The sequence below is a fragment of the Peromyscus leucopus genome, chromosome 8b (assembly GCF_004664715.2).
Source record: "Peromyscus leucopus breed LL Stock chromosome 8b, UCI_PerLeu_2.1, whole genome shotgun sequence".
NCBI classification, from domain to species: Eukaryota; Metazoa; Chordata; class Mammalia; order Rodentia; family Cricetidae; genus Peromyscus; species Peromyscus leucopus.
Genome location: NC_051086.1, coordinates 45,556,439 through 45,567,723, shown reverse-complemented (window position 1 = coordinate 45,567,723; position 11,285 = coordinate 45,556,439). Strand labels below are relative to the sequence as shown.

Genomic DNA, 11,285 nt, shown 5'->3' with positions numbered 1-11,285 from the left:
TATGTGGAAATGACCATATTACCAAAACTAATCTACAAATGAAATGCAATCTTCATTGGAATACTGTTGACATTCTCCACAGGAATGGAGAGGGGGTCATAAAATTCATATAGAAATGCAAATACCATGGATACACAAACCAGTTTTAAGCAGAAAGACATAGAGTAATTACATGACCTAGTTTCAAAATATACTACAGAGCCATAATGACAAAGACAGACATGTAGACAGACATGTAGGCATGGACACCCTATTCAATAAACGGTGCTGATAAAACTAGATATTCATCTTCTGAAGAATGAAATTAGATCAATATCTCTCCTCATGAACCAAATCATCAATTTAAACTGGATCAAAGACCCTAACTTAAAATCATAAATGTTGGGGGGTGGGAGGAGGGAGGACAGGGGAATCCGTGGCTGGTATGTAAAATTAAATTAATTATAAAATAAAAAATCATAAATGTTGAAACTGCTGAAGGAAAATATATGGGAAACACTTTGGAATATAGGTTTATGCAAGAATTTTCTGAAGATCACGGGAATTAGGCCCAGTAATTGGCAAACTGGATTACTTCAAAGCAGTGGTTCTCAACCTTCCTAAGTCTGCGACCCTTTAGTACAGTTCCTCATGTTGTGGGGACCCCCAGCCATAACATTACTTTTGTTGCTACTTCATAGCTGTAATTTTGCTGCTGGTATGAGTCATACTGTAGATATCTGATAGGAGAGCACATGCACAGGTTGAGAACTGCTTCTGTAAAGTAAAGGCACCTGCGCAGCAGAAGAAATGACCAACGGAGTGAGTACACACTCACCACAGAAGGGGGAAACCTCTGACAGCTACGCTTTAGACGAGGTAGACCAGTGCTTCTCAACCTTCCTAATGCTGTGCGCGACCCTTTAATGCAGTTCCTCATGCTGTGGGAACCCCAACCATAAAATTATTTCCTTGCTATTTCACAACTATAATTCTGCTACTGTTATGGATCATAATGTAAATATCCATGTTTTCTGATGGTGTTAGGTGACCCCTGTGAAAGGACCATTAGGGGTTGAATAAGAAACCCCTAATGGGTTGTGACCCACACATTGAGAACCATTGGTCTAGGCTATATACAGAACTGCATAAATTAAACACCAAAGCAATAAATGGGCCCATGAACTGGATTCTCAACAGTAGACATAAAAATGGCCAATAATTTTTTAAATGTGTTTAACATCCTTCACTCTCAGGAAAATACTACTTTGAGAGTCTCGCTCCAGTCAGAATAGCTCCCAGCAAGAAAACAAATGTCAACAAATGCTTTTAAGGTTGCAGGGAAAGAAGATATCTATGATGAGAGTGTGATGGGCTGCATTCCCTATGGAAATCAGTGCGGAGGATTATCAAAAAATAAATAAAAGCAGATCTGCCATATGGCCCAGCTATACCACTCCTGGGCATATACCTAAAGTAATTTAACTTCTATTCTGTAGATACTTGCACATTTGTGTTTATTGTAACTCTTTTCACAAGTGCAAGGGAATACAATCATTAGCTGTCCATCAACACTAACTACTGTCCTGGTCTTCTGTTCTTGTTTTCCAAAGGCCTCTGGTACATTAAAATGTCATTTATTAACATTTATTATTATCATGTATTTAATTACATGCGTGTGTGCCTGTGTGTTATATATATATGTATCGAATGTATGCAGGAGCCTGTGGAGGTCAGAAGAGGCATCGGATCCCCTGGCACTGGAATTACTTTGAGTCATCATGTGGGTGCTAGGAATTGAAACCGGGTCTTCTGTAAGAATAATAAGCACTCTTAACCACTAAGCCATCTCTCCAGCCTTTTCCTCATTATGTAGCCCGTGATAGCCTTGAACTGGTTGTGTACACTTGGCTGGCCTCAAACCCACAGAGACTCACCTCTCTCCTACTTTTGCACCTGGTTTTGATGACCCAGCAAGTTTAGATGGTTTTGCTTTTGTGAGCATAAGTAGAGAAGGAAATTGATATTTTGGCATTGGGGGAGCCCACACCGAAATGCTGGAAATTAAAAACTCAGTGAACCGAACAGAAAAACAGTGGAAACACCACCAATAGACTCGGCCAAGCAGAATAAAGAATACCAAGGATAGAGGACAAGATTGACTACTGTATTCAAATTCAATAAAGTTTTTTATTAGTATTACAATGTCCAAGAAGTCTGGGGTGAAATCAAAAGACCAAACCAAAGAATACACAGAACAGAAGAAGGAGCTGAGAGAAATACTAAAGACAGAGAATGTGTCTATTAGTTGAATCTGAGGGTCCCAGTGCCAGATTCTTCAGTAGACAACCAGAGCCATTAAGAATTTATGCACAGTACACCCCAAAAGAGCAGTGTGGACTTTCCTCCCTGCGAGCCGCATCCTCTGGGTAGTAAGAAGCCGGCTTTACTCTCCAATCGCTTTCCCAGCTGCTGCTCCGGCCCCGATGTCCAAGTCTGCCAGGCCTGTCTCTGCCCAGGGAAACTTTCAAGTTCCTGTCAAAAAACCTTGCAGCTAACAAGCAAGTCACGGTGATGGGTGGAGGAGGTTACCATGGAGACAGGTCCAGGGCCAGGGGCTCGGGTTGGGGAGGCCCGGGTTCAGCTTCCCATTGGCTCGACGGACGCGCAGCGTTCCAGTAGCACATGCGCAGTGGCGCCGAGGCGAGGTCGCCTGCGAAGCCCAGGCGCTGGGGGTTCCGGCCGGGGCCTCTGGGGACCCAGCTGGGGCTGTCGCGTCCCGGCGGCTCCCGGCTCCTCCCGGAGAGGAAGCGGTGAAGCTGAGCCCCCCGTGCTGCTCGGGGTCGAGCCTGCCACGCAGGCGCCACCACGCCGCCGCCATTGTTGCCCGTGCTGCGCGGACCGGGCCGAGCGACAGGTACTGATGTCCCCGCGAGTGTCCACGGGGAGGCCGGGCCGGGGCGAGGCCGGGAAGGGGAGGCGGCTGGAGGCGAGGCCGGCGCATCTCCTCCGGGGCATGACTGCGGATGAGCGGGGCCGGGAGTTGGAGCCCGGGACAAGTGCGTGTGGGTTCTTCTCCGCGTCTGTGTACTTGTGGGGTTGGCTTTGGGGGATCGTGCTTTCGATTTATACTTGAGGAGGCTCCTGAGAACAGCCTGGAATCACGGTCCAACCGGCTTGTTTTCCCGGCTCTGAGAGTAGCGTAGACTGTGCGAGGCCGATAACTAGATCGCCTGGGCCCCACCCCCCACGAGGTTGTTTAGAAACCTCCAGTTCGTCCCAGGAATCGCAAATTTGCTCTGTGGCTGAGAACAGCGGGAACACCCGTGACAAAGATAGGGAGACGTTTCTTTCTGTAAGATGGTTAGTTTTTTAACAAGTTAGAAATTAACCATTCTGCTCATAATTCTTTGAATTATTGCTTCTATCACCACCATCCATACACACACGCACATATACACTTCCTCTAGGATGAACATATTTTAAGTCCAAGGAGAGAGGAAAAGAAGATCGGGGTGTATCCTTCCTATGTGTCTACCCGTGCACGCTGCAGAGTCTGCCTCAGTGTGTGTGATGAGTAGCATAGTGCACCAGGAATTCTTGAGCTTATGGTCCATTCTTGTGCTGGATAGTTTTATACCAACCTAACACAAGCTATAGTCATCTGAAAGGAGGGACCCTCAGTTGAGAAAATGCCTCCATAAGATCCGGCTGTAAGGCATTTTCTTAATTAGTGATAGATGGGGAGGGCCCAGCCTATTGTGAGTGGTGCCATCCCTGGGCTGGTGGTCCTGGGTTCTATAAGAAGCAGGCTTGAGCAAGCCAGTAAGCAGCATTCCTCCATGGCCTCGGCGCCAGCTCCTGCCTCCAGATCCCTGCCCTGTTTCAGTTCCTGTCCTGACTTCCCTTTGATGGTGGACAGCAGTGGTAACCCTAACTAAGACAGAAACGGGAACCAGAAGTGGGCTGATAGTGTCCCGACCTAACCGTGTTATTTGGGGGAGGATTGTGGAAGGATGTTGGAACTTTGGGCTAGAAAAGTCATTGAGAGCTCAGTGGGATGTTCTGGAGAAACTGATGATAAGAATGTTGGGAACAGGGCCGATGATGGAGGCCTGGCCTGTGAAGTTTCAGAGGAAAGCAAATTTGGCTTTTTGGTGTCTGGTCAGCTGGAACTAAATAATCGTCTGTGATTACAAGGAGACCAGCACCACTGAGGTGAAGTGTTCTGGGGGAAGTGTTTCCTCAGGGTCAGGCACACAGACGCTGTCTTCCAGAGGCAGCCAAGGTTGTGCCTCCTGCTGACAGCTGAACTTGGCAGGGTACCAGTCACTCAGGTGGTCCTGGTTTTGATGATATGAAGGAGTCATGGAGAGCAGCTGAGGCTTGGCACTGTGTGGCAGGGCTGGCATCCTGAAGAGAGCCCAGGAGAGGCTATCTTAGGGGTCTGTTGCTGTGATGAAACACCATGACCAAAAAGCAAGTTGAGGAAAGGGGTTATTTGGCTTTCACTTCCACATTGCTGTTCATCACCAAAGGAAGTCAGGACAGGAACTCAAACAGGGTAGGAACCTGGAGGTTGGAGCTGATGGAGGGATGCTGCTTACTGGCTGGCTTGCTTCCCCTGGTTTGCTCAACCTGCTTTCTAATAGAACCCAGGACCACCAGGCCAGGGATGGAAGGACCCACAGTGGACTGGGCCCTTCCCCATCGATCACTAATTAAGAAAATGCCTTACAGCTGGATCCTACTGAGGCCTTTTCTCAGCAGAGGTCCCCTCTTTTCAGATAACTCTGGTTTGTGTGTCAAGTTGATATAAGACTAGCTAGCACAGAGGCTACTGGTGAAAGTACAGCCCAGTTTCAACAAGAGACCCCAGCGTTTTGGAGATGCCAGTACCATGGGGTGATCACCAACACACAGTAACAGCAGTGGAGTGAAGCCTGCTGGAGCCTAGAAGACCAGCTGTGTGTACTGCAGAGGACAGAGTCAGAGGAAGAGCCCAAAAGATAGTGCATTCCAGCCATTGGGCATTGAGTTAGTTACGTAATTGGAAGTTTTGTGTGTTTTTTTGTTTGTCCTAGAACTCACTCTATAGACCAGGCTGGCCTTGAACTCACAGATCCACCTGCCTCTGCCTCCCCAGTGCTGGGATTAAAGGCGTGCACCACCACCACCACCCGTCTGGTTTTGATTTTATTTGACTGTGACTGTGCCCTGGTTCTCTCCTCTTGAAATAAGAAAGTATTTAACTTATTCTTCATTTTATAGGAGCCCACAGTTGAGAGACTTTGGATTTTAAAAGAAACAAAAATTTTTAAAGTGTTTGACTTTGTAATATTTGTGGGACTTTTTAAGTTTGAAAATGTTTTATATTGTGACGTTTGTTATGGAATATTATTTTAACTAGGCAAAGATGTGTTACATTTGTTTATGCTGCAGAATATTATTTTAACTGTGCAAAGGTGTGTTACATTTGGTTATGCTGCATTTGTTTAACGGTGTAAGGATGTGTGTTAATTGTGTTAAGATGTGTTGTATTTGGTTCCCCTTGCCTGCCTAAGGCACCTGATTGAGCTAATAAAAAGCTGAACAGCCAATAGCTGGGCAGGAGACGGATACGCAGGGCTGGAGACGGATACGCAGGGCTGGAGACGGATACGCAGGGCTGGAGACGGATACGCAGGGCTGTCGGGCAGAGAGAATAAGTAGGAAAAAAAAAGCATGAGAGAAGAAAGAAGAGAACGAGAAGGAGAGGGACATGCCCAGGGCCAGAAGTCAGACATCACCAGCCAGACACAAGAAACAGTGAAAATAAGATACCGAAAGAAAGAAAGTAAAAAGCCCAGAGGCAGAACAAGGAATAGGAGACCATGGTAAATGAAGACCACATGAGAAAAGGAAGAAACAAAGTGCTAGAGAGGCCCACAGAAATCCACAAAGATAGCCCCACAAAAGGCTGCTGGCAATGGTTGAGAGACAGCCGGAACTGACCTACTCTGGTGATGGGATGGCCAAACACCCTAATAGTTGTGCCAGAAACCCCATCCAACGACTGAGGAATCTGGATGCAGACATCCAAAGCTAGGCCCCGGGTGGAGAGCCAGGAGTCTAATTAGTGAGAAAGAGGGGGGTTTATATGAGCGAGAATTGTTGAAACCAAGGTTAGATAAAGCACAGGGACAAATAGCCAAACGAATAGAAACACATGAACTATGAACCAATGGCTGAGGGGCCCCCAGCTGGATCAGGCCCTCTGAATGGATGAGACAGTTGATTGGCTTGATCTGTTTGGGAGGCATCTAGGCAGTGATACCAGGTCCTGTGCTCATTGCATGAATTAGCTGTTTGAAACCTGGGACTTATGCAGGGATGCTTGGCTCAATCTGGGAGGAGGGGACCGGACCTGCCTGGACTGAGTCTACCAGGTCGATCTCAGTCCTCGGGGGAGGCTTTGCCCTGGAGGAGGTGGAAATGGGTGGGCTGGGGGAAGGGGAGGGGGGCAGGAAGGGGGAGAACAAGGGAATCTGTGGCTGTTATGTAGAACTGAATGGTATTGTAAAATAAAATAAAGGGGGAGGGGAGGCCAGAGGCAAAAGGTAGATAAAGAGAAACAGGTTAATTTAAGTTAAAAGAGCTAGCCAGAAATGAGCCTAAGCTAGGCCAAACATTCATAACTAATAAGTCTCCATGTCATGATTTGGGAGCTGGTTGTGACCCAAAACAAAAAGCCTGGTACATGATTATTATTATAATTATCAATATTAATTATTATCAATATTGTGTTCTCTTGGAGATGAACAAGAAAGAAAGGTTGTGGCTTAACATGATGTATTTGTGTGTCAAACTGACGAGGTCAATTGTACTGGCTGGTTTTATGTCAACTTGACACAAGCTATAGTCTTTTAAGAGGGAACCGCAGTTGAGAAAATGCCTCCATAAGATCGGGCTGTAGGGCATTTTCTTAATTAGTGACTGATGGGGAGAGCCCAGCCCTTTGTGGGTGGTTCCATCCCTGGGCTGGTGGTCCTAAGTTCTACAAGAAAACAGGCTAAGCAAGCCATGGAGAGCAAGCCAGTAAGCAGCACCCCTCCATGGCTTCTGCATCGGCTCCTGCCTCCAGGTTCCTACCCTGTTTGAGTTCCTATCCTGACTTCCTTTGATGATGAAAAGTGATGTGGAAGTGTAAGCTAAATAAAGCCTTTCCTCCCAAGTTGCTTTTGCTCATGGTGTTTCATTACAGCAATAGTGACCCTAACTAAGACAATTCTTGTGTTTCAGGTCTTGCTCATCCTTTCAAGTTCTGGACTCAGAATTTGTTACAAGCTGCTACTTTTACTGTGGTTCCATTCTGGCCCTGACTGCAGCAGCCCTTGAGGAAAAAAAGAATTATTGAGACTATAGCATGAGACTTCAAGCAGTTGGCGCAATACTGGAAAAATAAAGGATCCTGCCAGATTGGTTCTCCTGTCTGTAGCAATGTTAGCCTCAAGAAAGAGGATGGCCAATTCTTCACGCTCCCAAGTTCTTCTTATGTGGAAGCCAGACAAGGTTCAAAACGGCCCCCGCAGTGTTGAGAAGCAAACACTCACTTCAAGTCTCTTTCGTGACACTGAGACCTGTCGACAGAATTTTAGGAATTTTCCATACCCAGATGTGGCAGGTCCTCGGAGAGCATTGAGTCAGCTCCGTGAGCTCTGCCTTAAGTGGCTGAGACCTGAGGTTCACTCCAAGGAACAGATCCTGGAGTTGCTGGTGCTGGAGCAATTCCTGACCATCCTGCCTGGGGAGGTTAGGGCTTGGGTAAAGTCTCAGTACCCAGAGAACAGCGAGGAAGTGGTGACGCTGGTGGAGGATTTGACTGAGATTCTGCAAGAGGAAGGTGAGAATTGTACCGCAGAGAGGGGTGGAATCCCTGGGTGGTTAGAGAAGACAGGGGCCCCTCTGAGAGCAAGTCCCCCCCTTAAATGAAATTGGGGAGAATAAAGGTCACTGAGGAATGAGTTTTACATGAGGTCCATCCTGCATGTGTCCTCTTCCAGAGCACTTGGGACCACTGTGACTTGCAGGGGTTTGCACCATTATGCTAATGAATCATTAGTTGTATGAATTGGGATTTTACAAAAATATGCTTCCAAAATAGAAGTATCCACAGAGCGTTCATGTATTGAGACAACTCACAACTTTGTATCAGAGATTTAAAGAGCAGGAGATGTATGTAGCCTGGTGGTGGAGTGCTTACCTTTATGAACAAGGTTCAGGGTTCAATGTCAGCACCACCCAAAAAAAATAAAATAGAGAAGTATGAATTTTCTGCATGTGCTTAGTGCCGAAGCAGGCTTGTTCTTGACGTCTGCACAAATGTATTAGGACAGTCATTGGCCTTTTCTCTGACTCTGAAATAGTAACGAAGTTTTCAGTTGTCCTTTGCCTTCTCACATTGAGAAAGTGTAGATTAAACATAGCTGGTGAAGTGTGTCCTAGACCGTGCAAACAGACTAATCATCATTGTCTCCCCAGCTCCTCAGAATTCTGCCCTCCCCCAAGAAATCCCAGAGGAAGACCCCAAACATGCTTTCCAGGCAGGGTGGCTCAATGACTTGGTGACCAAAGTGAGTCTGACTTTCTTTTGTGATTTTAAAGTTGCTCGTTAGTGTATAAGGCTGTCCTGTCCTGGGCCTACAGCAGCTAAGCCCTCAAAGGCCCCGTGCAGGACCTAGGCCTCAGTGTCCCTGGTAAGCACGTATACCTCCCTTGTCTTCATCACTCGGACTTCAACCAGCAGTGCTGGGTAAAGGTTGAGTGTGACCCCACAACCACATGAGATCTCAGCCGAGAGTTGGGGGGAAGCGGAGAGGGTGGTGACTCTGTTATTGAATCTGTGATTTAAGACAAGGTCCTTATCCACTCCTGACCCAAGACATTCAGTGCCAAGAAGTAGACTTTACCTTTTAGATTGTGGACACTAACTATGAGCCATCTGGTTATCCTAGATTACAGCACTGGTTGCTAATATTTTTCTTCATCAAAAAGTAATGGCCAAATATTCTGTGATCAACTGTTTGAATGGTAGTCTTATTTAAGGACTAACAACTCAAGCACTATTAAGAGGTGGATTTATTGGAGGGAGGAGAGAGGAGAGAGAGGGAGGGAGAGAGAGAGAGAGAGAGAGAGAGAGAGAGAGAAGCCTGTTACCCAGACCATGATTTACTTGGAAAATCAGAAAATCAAGGGGAAATATGTTAGAAATTATAGAAACGGACTGCTACAGAAAATAACATGCAAAAATATATCCCGTGTTATGTAAAGATCATATGATAAAATGAAATAAGATTAGTCAGTACCATACATGCATATACATAAAAGAAAATCTTAACATAGCTAGAACTAAGCATAGTATGGATTTTGCAGTATTTCCCTTTTTTGTTTTTGTTTGTTTTGGTTTTTCGAGACAGGGTTACTCTGTGTAGTTTTGGTGCCTGTCCTGGATCTCACTCTGTAGACCAGGCTGGCCTCGAACTCACAGATCTGCTTGGCTCTGCCTCCCAAGTGCTAGGATTAAAGGCGTGCACCACCACTGCTACCTGGTGGATTTTGCAGTATTTTCATGTCTTTTGTCACTTTACAGGATGTAAAAAAGAAAAAAACTTGAGTAATAATTGCAAAGCTGTCATCTCCCTAAATCATAAACTTAATATGATTTTACCCACTCAATTTTTCAGTTGGGTAGGGCTAAGGCAGTAGTATCCTGAGTTCAAGGCCAACATAGGCTACACATGAAAACCTTGACTCAAAAATATGTGATTTTTTTTTAAGTTACAACTGAAGAAAAGGAGCATGCCAGAGTAATGAAGAGCCTAATCATACACATCTCTAACCCCAGCACTAGGGAGCCAGAAGCAGGTGGATCTCTGAGTTCAGGAGCCCAGACTGGTCTATACAGTAAGTTCTGGGATAGCCAGGACTACATGGTGGAGACCCTGTCTTAAAAACATTTTTTGATGTCCCATTTTTTGAAACCCTATCTTGAACAAAAAGAAAAAAAAAATTCTGGTTATGAGCCTAACCTTTAGTGGCTGAGCCATCTTTCCAGCCCAAAAACTAAAAAACAAAAACAAAACCATTTTTTAACAAGAACATAGAGACAGTAACCTTTCCAGTGAATGTGTCTATAAATGCAGCAGTTCAGCAGGAATAAAAAGGACAGGGATAACAAGAGTGGACTCGGCATTTCACTGTAGAGCATGTCGATTTTTAATTATAGCTTGTCAAATTTATTCCTAAGGCAAAACCAACTCTGTCATCTAGTTTTCAGCCTTTCCTCTGGCCTTGAGAGAAGCCTTAGTAGGCAAAGCTGTTACTACACAAACGTGAGGACCTGAGTTTGGATCCCAGAACCCACATAAAGCCAGAAGTGGTAATGCACATCCATAACCCCAGGCTCTGGGGTAAGATTGAAAGAGACAGGAGAATCCATGGAGGTTCACAGCAAACAAGAGGCCCTGTCTCAAATAAGGTAGAAGGTGATGGCTGACACCTGAGATCATCCTCTGTCCACCACACACTCCATGACATCGGCATGCATCCAAACACACACACACCACATGCACACGCATACACATAGTCATTTTCTTTTCCCTTTTTTTTTTTTCAGTGCTAGAGATGGCATCTGAGTCTAGAGTCTACTAGACAAGTGCTCTACCACTGAGCTACACCCCAGCCCTTTAAGATGAAGCCACAGGGCTGAGAGATGCTCAGCTTAGAGCATGTGTCTTCCAGATCCTGAGTTCAATTCCAGCACCACATGGTGCTCAAACCATCCATAATGAGATCTGGTGCCCTCTTTGACTGCAAGCATATATGTGGGCAGAACACGGTATACATAATAAATAAATAAATAAATAAATAAATAAATAAATAAATAAATTTAAAAAAAAAAAGATGAAGCCACCAAATGCATGTACTAGTACCAGCTGAAAGTAATATATTCTACCTTATTTTTAAATGTCCCTTTAAGGACCTTTTAAGGAGAATATGGAGTCAGCCACATATTGGATGAGGGTTTTTGGACCTTGGTTTGGTTGGTTGGTGGAAGACAAGGTCTCACTGTGTAGTTCAGGCTAACCCAGAACTTACTGAATGCTGGGGTTACGTACGAGTGGGCCACCACACCCAGCAGGATGAGACTTACGATTCTGTGACGTCCACCACCACAGACACACAGCCAGTGTCACCACTGTCTCCTTCCTCACTAGTTCCTCAACCGAGATAAGTTATGTTTGATATTTTAGGAATCGGTGACATTC

The 11,285-nt window shown here is 45.5% G+C and overlaps 1 protein-coding gene across 1 annotated transcript; it reads left to right on the top strand.

Moving 5' to 3' along the window:
- Positions 1-2,810: 2,810 nt before the first annotated feature.
- Positions 2,811-11,279, top strand: LOC114693096 (zinc finger protein 287-like; the record flags this gene model as incomplete). Its single annotated transcript, XM_028869323.2, has 4 exons — positions 2,811-2,896; positions 7,261-7,861; positions 8,500-8,591; positions 11,271-11,279. Coding segments are annotated over exons 2-4 (504 nt in total), but the record flags the coding sequence as incomplete, so codon positions are not given.
- Positions 11,280-11,285: the final 6 nt, after the last annotated feature.